The sequence below is a fragment of the Pseudonaja textilis genome, chromosome Z (assembly GCF_049901715.1).
Source record: "Pseudonaja textilis isolate UNSWEBS1 chromosome Z, rPseTex1.2, whole genome shotgun sequence".
NCBI classification, from domain to species: domain Eukaryota; kingdom Metazoa; phylum Chordata; class Lepidosauria; order Squamata; family Elapidae; genus Pseudonaja; species Pseudonaja textilis.
This window is the reverse complement of record NC_142008.1, coordinates 19,335,952-19,357,747: the sequence shown is the minus strand read 5'-3', so window position 1 is coordinate 19,357,747 and position 21,796 is coordinate 19,335,952. Positions and strand designations below refer to the sequence as shown.

Below are 21,796 nucleotides of genomic sequence, written 5' to 3'. Positions count from 1 at the left end.
TTTGTTTTAATCATAGAACTGCAAATATTGTGCTCTTGTTATATGGTCAACTTTCACGTTCTTTTATTCATGTATTAAATTTGTACTTGTCTTTTCTCAAGGGGTTCAAGACTGATGAATGCAGCATTCCTTCCCTCAATTCTTTCCAGCCAATAATCAGTGTGGCTCGTTGTGTTGAAAAATAATAATTGTGTCATCCAGTGAAGTCTCATGGCTAAGAGTAAATTATATCTGACAGTCTCTTGTTATTGAAATTATACTATACTGGATTTTTCTTCCAGATTTTTTCATATGTTACAATATGTAAAGTATAAGGAAACAAATGGCATACCTCATATCATAGGGCATCCCAAAATTTAATGCAAGCCTTTTCCTAATACACAACACAAAATTAGCCTTTTTCTTAGTTGCCATGCATTCAGTTGGCAGTCCAACCAAAGTCTTTTAGAGACTTTGATGTCTCTAGCTCATCATTAGCTAAGTCCTGACTAGAGAATATCAGGAATATCTTTTTAATGTTAGCACTATTGCTGTGATTATCCTCTTAAAGGAATAGAGGTAGTCCTCAACTTACGACCATAATTGAGCCCAAAACTTCTGTTATTAAGCGAGACATTTATTTTGCCCCTATTTTATGACATTTCATGCCACAGCTGTTAAGTGAATCACTGCAGTTGATAAGTTAGCACCACGGTTATTAAGTGAATCTGGTTTCTCCAATGATTTTACTTGTCAGAAGATCACAAAAGGGGATCATATGACCTTAGAACATGGCAACCGTCGGAAGTATGAACCAGTTGCCAAGCACCTCAGTTTTGATCACATGATCATGGGGCTGCTACAAAGGTTATAAGTATGAAAAATGGTCATGTGACTTTTTTCACTTAGAACGGTCACTACATGAACAGTAGTAGTACAGTAGTCCCTTCTTCCCATTCATAAAGCCATTTTGTTCCACAGTTGTTTAAGAAATAAGCCCTACTTTCTAGATGCTGATTCACAATGTTATTAATTCTTCTTTACTTCTGCTTCCTTGTTGAATGTAACAGAATTACATAAAAATTCAAAAAAGGCATGTATGCATGTACTGAAAAGGATTCTGAGAAATGCTTAATCCCACACTTTTGCAGGAATTAAACTACAGTACTTCCACTAGCTTTCGCAACACTGAGAAATCGTTTAATATTTTTGAAATGCTAAAAGGGCAAGAACTGGAGCAAAAAGAAACAGAACACACCCACACTATGATGTAACCCGTTTCAGACACTTGGAAAATTATTCTGCTCCTAGTGGAACATGCTTCCATAAAGTGAAAAAAAAAAAAAAAGACTAAGAATGTTGCTTCTAATAACCTTCCTTTATTTGAATTCTGTCCTGGCATTTCAACACTTTCTCACAGTTTAGATTGGAAGCCAAATATCTGATGAATAAAGTCCAACTTTGTAATAGTGCTTTGTAATTGGCCAGGATTTCTTACTGACTCACTAATCTAGCATATGTGCCTGAACATAAAAAATGCAAAAAAGTAAAAAAATAAAATGAATCCAAGGATTTACTTTACCTAAATATTTACAAAAATCTTGCATTACTCAGATCCCAATGAACCATTTTTCTAAAATTATAATCAGCTTGCCTATTATAGAAAAATAGGATTATAAAATTTCCATGATAAATCTTGAAATATTTACAATGATGAATTATTTACAGATTGGGAGAATTAGATAAAGTTTTGAGAACCCAGTAGGGTTTTTAAAATAATCAGATCCCTTTGTGCATTAAAAAAAATCAGTACTAGAGATTACATACGCTATCCATTCCCTGGGAATTAATCATAGTGGCAAAACTTTAGTTTTAATGTATTGTACACATAAAATAAGAAAATAGGCCAAGCTTTGAAAAATATTTTAAATCAAATCTTTATTAAGATTGGTATTTTTATACCACCAGGCATCCTTCCTCAGAAAAATATTCTGAATTTTCACATGATTTTTTAAGCCACTTAATATTCCCCTAAATCAGATTCGTCCATACGCAAATACTTAGTCATCCTCTGATCAGAATATCAATTCTACCAACACTGCTTCTCTTTTTTCACTTGAGCTTCTCATCATATTCTTTATTTTAGCTCCTTCCTGTTGCTACTTTTTTATTTTGTTGGCCGTTTCCTTCTTTTATTCAACAAAACAAGAGCTCAAGGAAGGCCTAGGACAACTTGTGTTTGTCTTCTGGCAGTCATGATTAGAATACTAAAACTATACGGAAGCCCATGTATGATGTTTGAGACAAAGATAGCTGCGAACTAAAGGTTTTTCTAGCAACTGGGATTTTGCCACCACTTCACAATGAGAACAGAACACTGTGTTTATGTTCTGTAAGTAATAGTTTGCATGCCAAAAAGCCACAGACAACTGTTGTACAAAAATGTATGTGCAACTTGTAAAAGAAAATAGCAGGTGGCAGTAGAAGATATCTAGTCAAAGCAGAGGGAAACATCTAAAAATAGAGTCAAGATGGCAATATCCTTTTAAAAAAATATGGAATGAAAACTGTAAGCCAAAACTTCAAGATCCTTGATGATAAGAAGAGTCCATCAAGTAAACATCCATGTATTGGGCAGTCTTCTCTTTATACATAAACTTTAGTTAAAGAATAAGTACAATTAGGGCACTAACTATAGATATATACATACTGTGCATATAATGGTCCAACAGCATACATTTCAATATAAAGAACATCATCATATCATTGTTAATGGTAGTATTTTTAAATAAAATATAGCTCCCAGAAAGAAAAGTAACCTATACCAAGTGCAAGCTAAATCAAGTACCATTGCCCTGCTGAAATAAAGTATATGATGCCTAAGGAGATTAAAAAAAAAACATAAAGACTATTTCCTTTTGTCACGCAACATCACAGAAAATTCTTAGAAAAATCTATTGCAATGCAAAATAAAACACTGCAAACCATTTTTTGAAATTAAGAATATTTAACCTAATATAATCTATTCAAAATTAGGGAAAGGGAATTGTGTATTTATGCATTTATATATAGTTTTTACATTTATATTGGAATAAAGTGCAAAGCATTAAACCAGCATAATAAATCAGGATCTCCTGATAAAAGTTCATTCTAGCACTTCATCTACTTCCAATCCAAGTGATTGTAAAATCTGTCTCTGATGCTGAAGGTAGGTTTTCAGACTGAAATGTTTTGCCAGTGGCACATAATGCAATATTAACAAGGCACATAAATAATGCCCTATATCATGAGACAGAAGGGAAGTCTAAAACGTACACTTCACTTTGTCTCCTTTTAAACCATCTTGTCCTACAATGTCTTTCTACCTTAGCTAAAAACAAAGAAAAAAATAGGGATCAACTTCCAGTGAGTATTTGTTTTTCTGTTTGTAATTTACTTCTCTATCAAATTGATGTACAAATTCCACATCAACAGTCAACATAAAAAAAAACCTTTCATATCTTTATGTGAATAGAACCTGTGTCTCTTGTGACAGCAATATATATTTGGTGTAGGTGCCTTCTCAGAAAGTAAATTTGATGCAAATAATTTGTTGCATACATTGGTTTAAGCAAGAATGGTGTACATCATATAACTCATGGTTCAAAAAAGAGAGACAGATAATTGTGTTTAATAATACAAAATCTTGAATTGGACCACAATTAGAGTGAAAAAATAGCCATTGAGCCTAAAGCAGCCATTTGCTTTTTAAGATGCTTATATATGGTAATCATCAGAAGGAACTTCTATAAACTGGCCTCATTCTGTCAATTCCCTTAAATTTGCATCTTATAAGCTCTCACTATGCCTTTGTTTCTGGCACATTATAAGTAAAGACACATACAAATCAGGAAAATTGGCACAAACTCAAGGCTCTTTAAACAGCTTATATATACAATAAAGCCCTTTATGTCTGTAGAGATTCGGACCTTAGCACCTTTGGTACAGCCATGACCTGAATGAGTGAGAATTTCTACAGACCTATACAATTTGGGATGAACATCCTTTGAATAGTGTGGGACTAGGATTGGATTTCCAGAGGAAAAAATGTAGACTACAGGAACCAGGAGCACCTGAGGACATAGATAAACCTCCAAGTGCTTCAATGACCCTCTAAAAAGATGAAAATGACCAGCTATCTACAAGACAGCTTTGTCCCTTCCCCAGAGCTGAAGAAAATTCTCGGATGAGAAGTAAAACATCTTCAAAAGAAAAAAGCAAGAAAATCTAGTTGCCTCCTGAAAAAGCACCTTTGGGATAAAGCCCTGTATATATTTTTCCAAAGTAACTGAAAACTTCAGTTTTAGTACCATCTTTCAAAAAATTATGTCACATCAGAAAAAATCTTAAGGGGGTAATTTATTCATTAACATATATCTAAGCATACGTTCTTAAATAAATTTGACTCAGAATAAGTAAGTATCCTTAAAATCATTTGGATTACAGATCCCACAATACCATGATGGCTGAGGACATTACTCAGTAAGGGCAAAACACCTAGAACACAACTCCCAAAACTTCTGAAATACCATGTCTGTTTGCCCCAAAACTTCCTACACATTTTTCTTAAAAGGTGTTAATTGAATCTCAACCAATGTTGCCCTTTTAATGTAATTGTTAAAAAAGAGAGCCATTCACAATCTTATTTACTGGTTCCAGAGAATTTTCAAAGTGACTTGTAGGATATTAGCATCATTCCTTTGTGTTAATGAAGTAATATTCTCATAGCCAGCAGAATCTAAAAAGCATCTTCAGTATTTTATATATTATTAATTATTTCTACTGGGTTTCTTTCTAATATATTGATATACTGCAGATAATAGAGATATTAGGATCTTAAAGACTGTACTTTACTGACATAAAGAATGTTCTCTGTTGTCCCCAAGCTAGAGTAGTTATTTTTGCATGAACTTTTATAGCTCTTTATTACTGCACATATTAAGAAATTGTTGCCATAATATCTTTATTTTTACTTAGTGCTAAACCAGATGTGTAAATTGGACACAATTTAAAATGAAATCCGTTTGGGCTATACATATATGAATAGGGTTTAACACTTTTTGCAAATCTTATAGCAAATATCTGAGAAAACAGATTTCTTAAGGGAAAAGGATTTCCTATAGTCAATTTCATGGAACGAAAGTGCACGAATGTCACTATCTGAAAAAGAATGCTCCGTTCCATTTTTTAAAATTGTCTAGGATAATAAAATATATGTATTTCCTATAAACTAGCCATAGAGTGGTAGGCATTATATTCAAAAGTGTTCCTTAAATTGAAAAGTAATATACCAATATCAATGCTTGGAGTATGCTATTTGCTTTGGAATAATACTGTAACTAGCGAAGTCTAAGAACTTAACATGATCCTAACAAAATCCAGATAAGTATAGGGTTAACTTGCTCAAAACTCATTTTTATGAAGTATCAATAACCTGCAAAAATATAATTTTGTTCCTAGGCAAAAGGTAGTAAAAAGAATATTGTTTTTAAGTACTATACATAAACTGCAGCTTAATATTGCAAATAATTTTATTTCTATGATGCAGGGAATAGAAAAACTGTTCATATGAAAAATCAATTTCAAAACAAAACATATAGTACTTTTAGTGCCATTAATACCTTGCTTGCTTTTATGGAATAAAAATTTATTTCTCAACTACTCTCAGTATTGATTAATATAAAGTGGAAAAACAACATCAGAATTATAAATCAAAGGATCAAAAAGACATAATTACACCAAAGACTTCCCAAAACTCATTAAATAGTTGAGAGCAAAGTCACCCATGTGAATGCATTCTCATTTAGAAGAGCCATTCTCTTCTCAATGAATGCGCTACTTATCCTTCAGTGTCAAGGTTTTAAGTCTATTGTTTCCTCTTAATCTTGTCACATCAGTGATTAGCATGCTGCCAAAGAAGCATCTCCTTGGCAAACACAGTTTTATTCATGCCCATTTTATGTGTTCTGTTTTCAAAACTGAAGTATATAACACAGGGGGGTCAAACTCATAGCCCGGGGACCGGACAAGTGACACGCTGGCCTCTCCCACCCCCATTTTAGCCAAGGGGAAAAAGTCACGATAATGTCACGTGACGACATGAGTTTAATACCCCTGATATAACAGATTCAGAACAGAAATACAGATACTCCTTGACTTACGACCACTATTGAGCCCAAAGTTTATGTTGCTGAGACATTTATTAAGAGCATTTTGCCCCATTTATGACTTTTCTTTCAACAGTTGTTAAGTGAATCGTTGTAGTTGTTAAATTAGTAAACTGGTTGTTAAGTGAATTGGGCTTCCCTATTGACTTTCCTTGTCAGAAGACTGCAAAAGGTGATCATATGAGTCCAGGGCATTGCAGACATCATAAATATGAACCAGTTGCCAAGCATCCGAATTTTGATCCCCTGACCATGGGAATGCTGCAATTGTGGAAAAATGGTCATAAGTCATTTTTTTCATAGTTGTCGTAACTTTGAACAGTCACTAAATGAACTGTTGTAAGTCAAGGTATACAATTTCATTGTTGAACTAATGAAAGTCAACAGTGATTTCCATTTAGTTTCAGCTACTATGAGCTTGAAGAAAAAGACCATAAGGCAACTCCTTGCTTTTGGGTTCGCTAATCCTGGCTTCCTGGATTTGCTAATCACTGTAGTTCAATGGATAGAACTTAAAAGAGTTAAAATAAATGCCTTAATAAGTAGCAGGATCTAATCTTTGGCTTATCTCAGAAGGCTGGCCTTGATTCATACTTCCATTAAAAAATCCCAGAGCTGTCAAGCAGACTTAAAAACCAGAAAACATCCCAGAAGAAAATCTGTGTTATTGCCAAGGAAGTACACTTATCTAAATAGCCACTAGGAACTGAATTAAGATGGATCTTTATCATGCCTAGACTTGAAATAAAAAATAGGCATTTACATCTATTGATTTATCAGATTACAAAACTGAAGATGTGTCTCACCTTCAATGAGGAAGGTGTGGATGGAAAAAACAGATACAGCATAATTTAAGTAAATGTTTTCTCTATTTTGAAAAAAAAGTGGGCATAGCCCAATTTATTTATGAAGTTGCACTTTATTAAATGGTATATAATTGTAAGTATTAAAATATTATTCCTTTCCAAGTCTCACTGCAAAATCTGGTTAAACTTCAGGGTGTATTATAGTTGATGCAAAGGCCTATATTTTAAAAATGGGTTCTAGGACTGATGTGGATTAGAAAAAAAATAAAGAGCAATGAGAAAAAACTAACAGTAAAATAGATATTAGATTCTGCATAAATGATTCCCAGGGACCATCATGAGGGTATCTGAAAACAACCATGATACTAACACCAAAATAAAAGCAAAATTGTTTATAAACAGCGTATTTTTGCAAGAGCATTAAATCTTGCAGGAATTTGGAATCCTTCTGCAAAGTTTTAAATTTTGTTATTTATTGCAGACATTTATTATCTTAAATTTAAATTTTGCTTTAATCTAATGTTGGGGTCCTATTGGGACAGGTATTGGATTTTTAAACCCTGGATGACGTGACAGTCCTCAAACTTTTAATTATAACATACTTATCCAGAAGTACATAAGAGATACTACCAAGCAGGTCCCAGAATAAACCAAATGAAATCTGATTTCAGATTTACGAAATGCTAATTTTAGGGTAAATATAAAAGAAACTCTAATTCAAAATTAGCTTTTAATTGTATAAATAATATACACACACCTACAATTAAGCAATACAGACTTATAAATTGTTTACAGGCAAAGAAAGGGAATAAGCTCTTTAGAACTGATTTTGTCTATTTAATATCAGGCAGTTTTCTAATTTGTCCTACCTCAATTTAAAGAGTTTCAGCTGTAATTGATGTATCCAGATAATGTTCCTTAAACGATCAGTACTTGGTGAAAAGAAAAATCTTGTTCAAAAATAGCAAGCTGTATAACAGCCTCTTGGAAAATATCAATGAAAATATAAAATAACAGCTTTTGCCTTCCAAATCACAGGCACTTGAAAGCAATTATTCATTTCTCGACAATAGTTCATAAGCAAGTACTTTCAAATAATATAATGCCACAATACAATAAGCGCTGGTACTTTAGGAGGCAGTGCTCCTGAATGGGTAATTAAAATCTCTTTGCTTTGGAGAACACATGGGAACTGAAACAGAAAGGGACTCCTTCCTGAAAACTCGTTGATACTTAGAATCAGACAACTTCTAAGCATATAAAAATGCTTCCCATTTATACTGGCTTTCAGTAACTGGAGAAAGGAAAACCATAAATACCACTTTCACAATGGTATTTTGGTATTCACAATTGTCCTCATTTAATTCTTTGCAAACACAGAGAATATAAAGGTTGTGGTCTTCAAATAATATGCTCAATCCCAGTGAAATAAAATATTGTTCAAAATATTGCCGTAAGTAGGAGTAGATATACAGGTAGTCCTCGAGTTACGACCACAATTGACCCCAAAATTTATGTTGCTAAGTGATTTGTTAAGTCAGTTTACCCCATTTTACCACTTTTCTTGCTACAGTTGTTAAGTGAATTGTTGCAGAGCAGGCTAACTCACTGCTCACTCCAGGAGCTCCAAGTTGACTCAGCCTTCCATCTTTCCGAGGTTGGTAAAATGAGGACCCAGATTGTTGGGGGCAAGATGCTGACTCTGTAAACCGCTTAGAGAGGGCTGTAAAGCACTGTGAAGTGGTATATAAAGTAAGTAACATGGTTGTGAAGTGAATCTGGATTCCCCATATTACAACGGTCATATATATGAATTAGTTGCCAAACATCTGAATTTTGATCACGTGACCATGGGAAGCTGCAACGGTTGTAAGTGTGAAAAATGGACATGTCACTTTTTTCAGTGATGTTGTAACTTTGAATAGTTACTAAATGAACTGTTGTAAATCGAGGGCTACCTGTAGTCATTCACCAAAGAAAATCAATGATTTAAATGTGTGCATTAAATGGCTTGCATTCTTTTTTTGCTCATGGATTTTTCTCCATGGGAGTCCTACCCATTTATCACAGAATTTCTACATATTATTTAAGGTTCAGGAGAACTAATTTGGGGGTGGGGGAGAGAGGCAGATTTATGATGCAGGCAGGACTCAAAAAGTAAAAATGTATAACTGAAGAATTCTGAGACAAGGCTGGTTTTAAAGTACAGTGATACCTTGGCACACAACTACTGTGAAACTCATCAAATGTGGTACTCACCATATTTTGACATGAAAATTTTATTCCAATACTTATCGTTTATTTAGTAAATGCACAATCTGCTTGAACTTCTTGGTGTCAGCTGCCTTATGACTCAACACATTATTCCTTATGGGAGAAAACTGTTCAATATTCATCCATTTTTGTACTCATCACACCTTCCTAAACCAATTAATGATGAGTACCGAGATACCACTGTATCAGGAATTCTTCTAAGGCACTATGTCATTAATGATTTATGGCTTCCTAGAGCATCATTAAATCATTACTGTACTAAGAAAACAACAATAAGAATAGGCTTAAAAATAATGACGAAATGTTGCCAAAAGTCACTTTAAATCACTAGTGAGGAAATGACCCAAATCTTGAAGTTATACTGGGCTGTTGGCTAGTTCTCATATTTCTAAGAAGGTCTCTCCAGGATCTAATGTAAACCTGACAAATTTTATATTCTAGTACTGTTATTCATTTATTTGCCCGAATAAACTAAAAAATTATGGCTTAAAGATTCAAATGCAACTTAAGGGATCATATGTACAGAGCCATAAGGGGCCAATTATCAGATTATTCCAATTGACACCAGTTCCCTAGCCAAATTGGCACCTGCTTTTATAGTAATTATTTCCCAAGAATGAGGCAGATGAGACACCCTCAAGGAAAAGTTAGACAATCCACTTTTGGAACCCTCCTGGAGGAGGAGACAAACTTGTAGTGATGGTCAAACTTGGGAGAAGGAACTGTTACAAGAAATGTCGATCTGGGTTTAGTTCCAAGTGGGGAAAAAGACACTGGAAACATGGAGGCTGTTTGGAAACATGGTATAATGGTGGACAGGATCACGTGCCTTGGAGCTCCTTGGCGAAAAAGGGGAGAGATGCCTGGGTTTTATGCCCTCTGTTGGGATTTGAATTTGAGCTTGTATTCTGATTGGTTGTCAGACTCCCATGGAGCCATGCAGGGACAACTCTGTAGGCTGTCCTGAGTGCCAGGCTTGGTTGAGCCTTGCTGGATGATGATGAAATGAAAGGGCTTTGGGATTCCTATTATGGCTCATCCTGAAGAAGGTAAATTTTTGTTATGTACAATAGACTGGCCCAGGTCTTAATAGCCCATTAGCAAAGGGACTGGAGTGAGGGTGGGGGCTGAGTTTCTGCCCCTCTGAGTTTCTACTTTTCTTTTAGGGGAGATATTCTGCTTTTTAAATATATCCTAAAATATTTCATTCCTCTAAAAGAGGTGTGGGTGCTAACTTCCAACAGAAACCAGGGGTGGGATTCTACAAGTTTGCACTTATTCGCTAGAATCGGTTGTTAACATTCTAAGCAGTTCGGAGAACCGGTTGTTAGAAGAAATTACTGGCCTAATCCTGTAAGGAAGGCAGGAAGGAAACATTCTGGTGTTGCTTACAGAAACTGCCTCTCTGTTAACCCTTATTACATTCTTGGGAGGACTAGACTTCCTGTCTCTGGAACGTCTCTGGAGTTTTTTCCCCCTCCTTTGCTGGTACTTTGCTCATGTAGAGTGACCATTCAAAGTTACAATGGTACCGAAAAAAGTGATTGATGACCATTTTTCACACTTATGACTGTTGTAGCATCCACACAGTCATGAGAGGCCAGGCAAGGAGATGCATGCCTCAATGTGAGTGATATTGAGTTGGCCACACCCAGCCAATAACATGACCACCAAGCCATGTCCACCACCTAAGCCACGCCCACAGAACCAGTTGTTAAAAAATTTGAATCCCACCCCTGACAGAACTCCAGAAAAAGCCATTTTTCCCATGCAGAAGTTGAAGATGCAAAGTCAGATAAGGACTCTTTTCAAATACCTGTTCAAAAATGGAAGCACTCCCAACCTTGATAGAGAATTGACAAGGTGTGCCATTCCAGGGGCACATGGAAAAAGCATTCCCCAAACAGTTATATAATTGTGACAAAATTAGCTACCTTATGATTGTCAAAAGGTATCACAACCCCAGTGGGGCGAAGACTCTAGGAAACAGTTGGATGCAACCCAAATTATCAAGTTGCTTCTCCATCGGTGAAAGCAAGGTCATAATTAATACGAAGACTTCAAGTGTTTCAGGAAAAAGTTTGAGATTTTTAGTCTTCCATCCTGCAGACTTAGGCACTCACTACAGTGGCCTTAATGGATCATCATATATAAAATAATGATACATTGCACTCCAGAAATGACCAGATTGAAAAAGAAAATCTTAACATATCTCCCATCTATGTTGTACTTATATAATTTGATACTTTGATCATTTTCATTTCCGAGTGAGGTTGGTCTAGTAGTTAACGCACCAAGCTGAAAAGCAAGAGGTCATAAGTTCAAGGCTCGTCTTAACCATGAAAGCCAATTGTGAGACCTTGGGCCAGTTACTCACTCTCAGCTCAACTCATTTCACAAAGTTGCTGTGAGAAAAATAGGAAGAATGTGTGTTTGATATGTGCACTATCTCAACTTATATACATAAAGTTTGAAGTGTTTGACCACGGAACTACAAATGAGGCGCTTCAAATTCTAAATAAAATACCATCTTAATCCATTCAAAAAAACAACTGGCAATATTTGATATTGGAAATCATTATGGGCCTTTTAAAGAAACTCTTTTGCTCAATTTCTATTTCATGTAGGCCCTATATAAGTAGACGGCAGAGGAAATTATGTTTGGAAAATTGATCAAGTTATAACAATAGTTAACGATATAACAATAGTTTCTGATAAGAAGAAACTACACAGCAGGGAGAAAAAAGAAGTTGCAGGCATTTTTGTTTTCTGTGTACATTGCAGAATTTAAAACATTCCTCTTTAGCTATATTAAAATAAGATGGCAAAAAAAACAACAACCAAGTATGTGTTTATAAATAGCATTTCCTTTTCATACATTACTATGGCTAATTACAAGGGAAATCGCTCAATTGATAAGAATTGTATTTTAGTGCCTTGAGAAGTATCTTTAACAATTTAGTTTTATATAATGTTGAAAATGATAGCACATAACTAAAACTTAATTTAAAAGTTAATTTTATAAAGAAACTTGAAGAGAATAATGAATTTAAATTAATTTCCAAAAGTTCTAAGATAAAAAAAGCATTTACAGTCTTAGTAAATGCTCCCCTACTACATTATAAAGCAAGATTATTCATCATTTAAAAAAAAAATAACCCAGGGGACTTGAATGTTTCTGTACATAATACAGCCTTCATACCAAGCCAAAAACTTATCAAAACAAATGGCTGTGCTTTTTGTACTTAGATTATGGCTTAACTAGTATTAATAAGGAAAACACTGTAAAATAACAGACTTAAAAGTTTAAGCAATCTACTTCCCTAAACAAACTTTGAATATATATATATATATTGTGATATTTATTTTAAAATATATTTTCTGTTTTAAAATATGATTAGTTCAGGCTCATGAAAGCAGACATTACGAAATAAAATGGGAAGCTCCTTCTCAGAAATTCATTTACCTAATTATGCAAATAATTAACTAGCTGTAGTTTATAAATTTATTTTTAATGCCATTTTTTTAAAAAACAATCCTGTTTTAAAACAAAACAAATAAAAACATTTTAATGATAGAAATTACAGTAAACAACCACTCATTCAATTATTTAATGTTACAATAGCACTGAACAAATAAAACTTATAACTGATCCTTGAACTTTTGACTATCCCAGCACCCTGCATTCACATGATTATAATCTGTATGCTTGGCAAACAGCTTTCACTTGACCTGATGGTCTGTTTACAAGCACCTGGGAATTTGCTGAAGGCTTCCACATTGACTTTGGTTGTTGGAAGTCTGCAAGGAGAGCCTGGCTTAATAACCTGTGAACTAGGCTTAACAATGGCAAAGGGGATTGCAGGGATTGCCAAGGTGCAGTCATGTGATATCATACTTTAAAAGTGCATCTTTCAACAATAGGAGTTCCAGTAACTGCGGTTAACTAAGGATTACCTGTACATATAGCCTAGGATTCATCTCTTGAGTTCTTGGTGTTTCTGAACTTGATTGTCTTCTTGCAGGTATTTCATGACCAGTCTAGGTAAGATTGTCAGTGATGATGTTGCATTACCTAACTTGGTCATGAAACATCTGCAAGACAGAGAATATTAAGAATCCAACATAAAATATTTTGTTCAATTGCTAATATTTAAAATATCATTCACTTAATGTATATTAAAAAGATATAAATTTTACAAAAGTTGCTTTTGAAAAATCCAGGTATATATATTACAGTTATCCAGGGATAGGAATTCTACCTGGTAGGTCCGTTTCTATAGAACCGGTTGTTACGATTCTATGCAGTTAGGAGAAACGGCTGGCCCCACCCCACCCTGCCCAGTCACTCCTTACCTCGCATGCACCCCATCCAACTTGCCTGCATTGTGCCTTTGCCTAATTTTTGGTAAGTTGCTATTTTTCCTTCTTTTTTAACCCCAATGATCAGATGTTCCCGCTATCAGCTGTGCCCCGGTTTAGATTAGCTACAAAGCAGAAAATCATCGGATTTCTTGCTAATCTAAATTGCTATGGTACTGCTTTGCCTTTTCCCAGGAGGCTTCCCTGAGGCCCAGTCAGGGGTGGTATTCAGGGGTAGGGGAGGAGAAGTGGCCTTAGAGCAGAGCTGAACCTTCCTTAAGATTGAAGCTTCTATTTTTCAGTGCAGACTCAGGCAACAGATTGCGGAAAGGTAGATCTATGAGTGAATCTGTGATTCTGAAACTCAATCTGTCTGCCTGCTTTGCCTGATTGTGGGTTAAAGTTGCTCTTTTTTATAGAAAAAAATCAATATTTGCATACATGATGTGTTGTGAGTGCTTGCTAGCAAATTTTATGAGTTTGCTTACAAGCTAATTTTATGTGACAGACTCAGGCAGCAGATTGCAGAAAGGTAGATTTGTGAGTGAATCTGTGATTCTGCAAACAACTCAATCTGCCTGCCTGCTTTGCTTGATTTTGGGTAAAAGTTGTTCTTCTTTTAATAAAAAATTCAATATTTACATAAATATTTACAGGATTTACAAGCCATGCTCAGCCAGTCACATGACCACCAAACCACACTCACAAATTAGGCCATAACCACAGAACCAATTGTTAAGAAATTTGAATCCCATCTCTGGAGTTATCTATTATTTCTGTCTGAACTAATATGATTGACCAAGTAGAAATATTTTAAAGCCACAATGACCATACTATGTAGTCAATCACCACAAGAAATTGGTGAAATTGGGAGAAAAAAGAAGCTAAATACTGCAGGTGAAGAATAGTGGAGGAAGAAAAAATCCAAAATAACTTAATTCCCTGGCAAATAATTACCTGAGAAATATGATTAATAGAGGATTCCATTCTCCGGAGTTGAGAGGCTTGGATATCCAATAGTTGAAGCACATTGTTGGCCAATGCATTGATCTGATAAGCAACACTGGCTAAAGATTGGGTTGTGTATGCTTTGGTCTCTTCTAATGCTTTCCTTTTGTCGGGAGCCTAAAGAATGAAACAAGAAAATGAAATGCTTGTTATTTCTTTTTTTAAGATTCAGAGAGAGATCAAACACAAAGTTACAACAAATTAATCAATTACTGGTTGTGCTGAAATGTATATCATAAGTGAGAGAGATATGAATAAATATAATGTTTTGGTGACTCCACAGAAACCTCCCCCATAATTGTGTCCCATAGAAACACTTTACAATTCTCTTCACAAGGAATGTATGAAACAAACATGGTAATATTTTGGAGTATACAGTATGTTCCAATTAGACAATTCAGAAACAGGAAAAGCCTCCTTCAGAATAGTGCACACCCAGTTCGACAAACTGGCTATTCAAATGGGAACAAGAAAAACACTAAGCAATACCGTGTGCAGTTTTGGTTGACTATTACAGAAGAATTTTAAAGACTTTTTCTACACAAGCTGGACGTTATGAATTTCAGTACAAAAAAACCGTCTATTCAAGGTGCGATTACAGGTTGATCTCAGATTAGGGTGGTAATAAATGATACAAATATAAAGCATAACTTCACATTACTGCATTGTTTACCAATGGCAATCCAGGGGAGTCCTGATTACGATTGTAACCCAAGACTCAAAGGTCATTAAGCTGCAAGAGGTAAGACTTCCAAGTAAGGAGAGCAGGTGCCAGAGGAGGTCCTGGGAAAGCCAGTAAAGTCCTTATGCAAATTAGAGGGGCAGGACAGGCTACAAGTTGCAGAAGGCCCTGGAACAGGGGTGTCAAACTTGGTTTACTGAGGGATGCATCAGGGTTGAGTTTGGCCTTGGGGGTTAGAGTGGGCATGGACACTTGTGGTGGCCCGAGTGTTCTGCCAGTAAAAACAGGCTCCTGAGCTCCATTTTCGCTACAACAGAGTCCTGCAACCCTCTGCCAGCAAAAAACAGAACATGGGAGGGCCCTCCCAAACTCCATGTTTGCTGGCAAGGCACCGCAACCAATCCTTTGCTGTTTCCAAGGTGGCCCCGCAGACCAAATCTAAGCACCTCACAGGCCAGATCTGGCCCCCAGGCCTTGAGTTTCACACCAATGACCTAGAAAGACCAATGGAGGTTGTGCCTGGCAGGTGAGTGCTGGATGGCCATTAGATCCAATAACTCTAAAAAGATATTAGGAAATACAAGCAAAGTTTCCTTTGTAAAGATATAGAGTGTTCATAGGAAGGAACCTCAAACTGGCCACTGGTTACTTTTTCAAAATCTTGTTCAAATTCCAAACTAGCAACCTTCTGATATAGACGTTGAGCTAGGAAATAATTAATCTGGATCAAATTATCAAGCTAACCCTTGCCATATTCCAATATCCTGATCTAAAAGTAAGATTTGCTTGTAGGAGAGCAAACATTACCTCCTTATCCACATACAATAAAGTTTTTCTTAGTGCTTTGTGGAAAGAAAAATAAACTCTGCTGTGTGCAATGGATGCAATTGTCCCAAATAACTTGAGGGTTTTAAGAGATTTAAGATAGCAATTCTCATGACCTGTTGGCACATGCTTCAAGGTTAAAATGTTTCAATTCTGAAATGCTCTGTTTCATGTTACCAAAAGTATTTCAACATTGTTCCCACTTTATCAGATGAGTTCTATACTAAAAAAAATCCCACCAAAAACAGTCAGAATATTTTATTCCTAGTAAGATTAGGACAGCATTAGAAAATTTCTGGGGTTGGAATATTTCAACCTTGAAACATTTAGAACACTTCTAACTTCAAAAACAGAGTGCAGCACCCAGTATCTTTTTTAAAAAAAATCTGCCAACAGAGAGGTTTCTTGATTCAGCATGTATTCCAGGGGTGGGATTCAATTTTTCTTTTACTACTGGTTCTGCGGGCATGGCTTGGTAGGCGTGATTTGGTGGAATGGCAAGGGAAGGATACTGTAAAATCTCCATTTCTACTCCACTCCTGGGGAAAGGTTACTGCAAAATCCCATTCCCTCCCCACCCCACTAACGAGCTTTCCAGCTCCATTCTCCTGTGCAGGGCAACAAAAGAAGACCCAGCCAATCAGCTGGGACTCGGGAGGCGGAGAAGAGATAGGGGCGGGGCCAGTCAGAGGTGGTATTTGCTGGCTCTCTGAACTACTCAAAATTTCCACTACTGGTTCTCCAAAACTGGTCAGAACCTGCTGAACACCACCTCTGATCTATTCCCTTGAAAACTTCAGTAATGGAAGGTGGAGATTTGCTTTGCAGTGTTGTCACCTTCACTTTTTAAAACTCAATGTTTTTAGTTTTTTTTTAAAAAAGCAAAATGATAGAGCAAGGAACCTGGTAGGCACAAATAGGCCTCTGAACAACGTTGAACAAATTCTTAAAATGGTTTTGGAATTGTAATATTAATAAGATTCATAAATCTTTGTATTTCAGATGAAAAGAATGATGGTCAAGTATCAAGGAATTGTTTTCAGAATCATTAGTACTGAAAAGGAAGTTTTCAGATACAACTAAGAAAGGAGGAAGGAAGGGAGGGAGGGAGGGAGGGAGGGAGGGAAGGAAGGAAGGAAGGAAGGCAGGCAGGCAGGCAGGCTCCGTTTCCTTTTAAAGTAGCATTTCATATCCATAAGAGGATATTTTTGAGGGATAAAGCATTTCAGGCTGAATGGGCAAATGGGAAAAAGAGCTTTCAGTTAATAGAGAAGGTATACATTCTGTGAAAGGAAATGCAATTTTCAGCTACTATACAAACCAACTTCTGGGTTTCCTGATTTCAGAACTTGTAAGCCTTAAAAAATTCCTTTCATGCTTTTATCTCTTATCTTCATCCCTAATTAAATATAATTAAATCTGAATAAATTTCCCCAATCTAAGCATTCTGCAGATGTATGGATTTGAATTTCCTGGTTTTGCTAGAAGTATGGCCATTGTTGAGAAATCTGGGAGTTACCATTCATATATCCTGATGTGTAAAATAAGAGCTGATATAGAGACTAAGTCAATAAGATATAGACAATAAATGTTAATGTTGGTTACAAAGGGAATTAAGTTGGTAGGCCTAATTCTGAAGCAAGTATCACCAGTTTGACAAAACAAGCCAAATTTTCCTTCATAAGGAATGCATAGCTATTTCAATTTGTAAATATAGTTCAATAAAATATTGATTATACCAATTGCAAATCTACCAATCATTTGAAAATCTGAGAATCTGTAAACTCTGTTCTTACATTTCTTAAAATGCTGGTCTTTAATTTTGCCAAGTTAAACAAATATCACTCACAATCTTTTCATCTGCTCTCCAAGGACCCTGTGTTGTCTCCATAACTTGAATGATAACATGTGAAACAAAACTGCAAAGCATCTCTTACACCTAATATACCTAATAGGATTTTTTTGTATAAGGAAAAGATATAATTTTTATTTATTACTTTGTTCCAAAGGCAGCTTTGTGTAACCTGAACCTTAATTAGCATGGCTTTGATTAGATCTACTTAACTACCAGTGTATATATTCTCACCCCAACCCACCTCACAGGATTGTTGTGAGGAAAATATGAGGAGGATGGCATATGGTTATGCTCACTGCCTTGAGTTATTAAAAAAGTAATAAAGACAGAATAAAAATGCAACAAATAAAATAAATATCTAACATTTGTAAGATCACCACTGAAGCATATTTATTTTTTCTACTTTCATACCAAAAATAATTTTATATGTTATTGTATTTTAATACCTTTAATATTATTGCTATAGACATTTTTTTTCAATAGCTCTATCCTGCCCCACTATTTTTAAACCTGAACCCTGTTAAAATTGTACTAAAGAAATATAATTACCCTTCAAGGATGACCTCCCAGCAGCATAATTTTCTGCAAAATATTCTTATAGGTTCACAAAAATCTTCTAGAACAGATTTTAAAGATGCAAAAATAATAATAATACAGGTAGTCCTGATTGGACGATGCATCACCTAAGTAGAAGTCTATTCATTACAATCACAACTCAGCCCAATATTTTTGTTAAGTGTCATGCCCCTGCAGAGGAAGACAAGCCAGAATTGGAGCTGATGGAGGTGGCGGCTTCATTGGCTTCAGAGGAAAATGGTGAGGAGCAGGGCCAGTCAGGCCAGGGTCTTTCAGGATTGGGAAGGCTTGTAGGCAGGAAGGAAGGCTGGCAGGATGACCAAGAGATGCTGAGCAGTGAACATGGGAAACAGAGCTCAGGTGATGAGCAAGGACAATCCCCTCCTGATCCTCAAACACGGAAAGAAGGAGGCAACAGTGCAGGCTGACTCAACTAGTCGGCAGTAGAGTGTCCCACCCCTCTTCACAAGGAACACCTGAAGACTGAGAGTTAAGGAGATGCTGTGGGGAGGGGCATTTGCTGGGAAGAAACACTGAATTCATGTAATGTTGAGTACCGATGTTCGAACTTTCTGGACAACATTTGTATTCTTTGCATTCTTTCTGGATTTCTGGATTAATTGTCTTCTTCCTTTGCTTCCTAGATTCCTCAACTTGCCCTGCTGGATTTATTGCTTTGCAGCCATTGTGCTCACAGCATTGGATTGGACTATTTGCAGCCAGAGTCTATGCGTATCATCAGTTTGCTCTGGGACTTGCCAGAAATGTGGGAGCGTTTGGGGAAATTTGGAGCAATAAAGGGGCAGTTTGCCGCCAGCTGCTGTGTTACCTTTGTGCTTTGCCCCAGGTCATCACACTAAGGGAGTCAATTGTTAAGTGAATTTTGCTCCATTTTACATCCTTTCTTACCACAGTTGTTAAGTGCAGTTGTTAAATTAGTAACGCAGTTGTTAAGTGATTCTGGTTTTTCCCACTTCTCTTTGCTTGTTAGAAGGCTGCAAAAGCTTTTCACCTGTGCCTGGACTATTACAACAATCATAAATGTGAGTCAGTTCCCAAGCCTCTGAATTTTGATCATGTGACCATGGGGATGCTGCAACGATTGTGTGAAAAAACAATCATAAGTCACTTTTTTCAGAGCTCTCATGACTTTGAATGGTCATTCAATGAACTGTTGTAAGTTGAGGACTACCTGTACTGGATTTCATGTCATATATTGTTGCCACTATTTGTTGGTTTTTTTTGTCTTGGTATTTCTAGTTCATGTAATTGTACAGATAAATTTCTATATTAGAATTTTAGACCTTTGTAATCCTGTTTGGGCTTGCATTTAAGCCTATGCAAGCTTAGCTGCATTGTTTTTTACTGCTTTATTTGTTGATTAATCTGGTTATATTTTATGTCTTTGTTCTACTTATTTACTGCTCCTTTGAAAACATTTTTTTTTTCAGAGCAATTCTCTACATAAACAAAAGTATAGGAATCTCTGCGGGGACTGGGGAACTAGCAGTATGATAAATTTACCTCCTCACACAAATTTTTTTAAAGGCAAAACTGGGAATAAAATAAGTGCACCAACTTACAAGGGAGAAGATAACAGGAGATGCTTTCAACAGATATGGATTATTAGTAATTGCTGTAAGTTCTGATTTTTATGGAGCAACTAATGATGCCTTAAACATATTGACAAAACAATGTCAGTTTATGTCCCCTACTGAACAATCATCATTGTTTGTATTTTATAGTATAGGGTAGGCAACATCGCAATACTTAACATTGTGGACTAAAATGTCTGGGTGGAGACGTTTATGGGAGCAGCAGACCAAACCACTTGGAAAGTACCAAGCTATCTCAAGAAGAGTTGTTCTATTTGCTTGAAGAGGCTTCTTTTGTCTTTTTTAATTGCACAAGTCATTCATGGATATTATTGAAATCCAACTGGTTAATTCATGCTGATTAAAAAAGCTCTTGTCATACTAGAGACAAAAGGAAAATTACATCTCTTTTTACCAAGTAATCCAAGGTGGCTGAAAATAAATTAAAACTAACTAAAGGACAATATGTTATTATTGGAAGAAGCAGCATTTTTTTCTTTGTGTTTTACTTCCAATACCATTATGAGATTTCCAATTTCAAGAGATAAAATCTGATTCCTTCCAATGACAATTATCAAAGCAAGAAATTATGGGAAGAGAACCATGTTAGTCTACGGTAGCAAAAAAAAAAAAGAGAGAGAGAGAGAGAGAGAGAGAAAATGTCTGGTGGCTTTTTTTTTTAGAATAACACCTTTTATTAAAAGGCATAATCTGTTATGAAGTAGGTCTTTTAATAAAATGCACTAGTCTGAAAAGATCGCACCAGATTCCCAATTCAAAACCAGAGACATAATTACTTTGGACAATGAATTTTAAGGGCTACTGAAGAGGAAGGAACTACTAGGAAGACCCATTTAAGTGTCTACTACTACAAAACAAAAAGGAACTAATCGAGATAAATTTGCCTATAAAATTACAAGATTAGTTACTGAGAACAAGAAAGGACAAAGGGAAGCTTTAAGAAGAAGTCAGTTTAGAACAATTAAGCATGAAGAAAAAGAAACACAACTGAAAAATTATTATTCTTTTAATGAAAATAAGTACTGTAAGCTATAAGTCAAACAAAATCTATGAAAAACAAGTAGAAAAGGGTAATGATGATTATATTCCTCCCACACTTTTTCCATGGCCAACCTCAAAAATGCAAAGATACAACTTTACTTTTGTTCATTCCACCTAAATATAAAATAAAAATAAAACCGTCAGGAAGTGAAAAAGGAAGTGATGGCCTCCCAGCTTTGCGGCAGGATGATGATCAGGACAACCGCAATTACTCATTGCTGGGAAACAGAGCTGAAGTAATTGGAAGGGATGTCTTGGACTTCTCTGTTGTATAAATGTTGGGCAATCACTTCCATAAATCTCATTAAGAAATACATTCTTCTTGTGAAAATTTCTTTCTTTCTTTCTTTTCTTTCTTCCTTCCTTTCTTTTTCCCTTCCTTCCCTGTATATTTCTTACTGACAATATGGATCCTCCAGATGTCAAAGAAATCTATTCGAATACTGGCAAATGTTTGCTGCTATGAATAAAATGGCAGCCTTTTTTCTTAAGCAGGCAATATTATTTATTGAATTATAAAGTATTATAAAATGCAAAATAAAAAGAAAATAGAAAAGCAGTGGGGG

The 21,796-nt window shown here is 35.7% G+C and overlaps 1 protein-coding gene across 6 annotated transcripts in view; it reads right to left on the bottom strand.

The window, feature by feature from the left end:
* Window positions 1-21,796, bottom strand: part of ABI1 (abl interactor 1) — an 86,985-nt gene that overhangs the window by 31,176 nt on the left and 34,013 nt on the right. For all 6 annotated transcript variants that reach the window (XM_026710035.2, XM_026710037.2, XM_026710039.2 and 3 more), the window contains exon 2: window positions 14,585-14,752. In XM_026710035.2, the coding sequence (XP_026565820.1) occupies window positions 14,585-14,752 (168 nt within the window). The remainder of the gene's footprint in view (window positions 1-14,584; window positions 14,753-21,796) is intronic.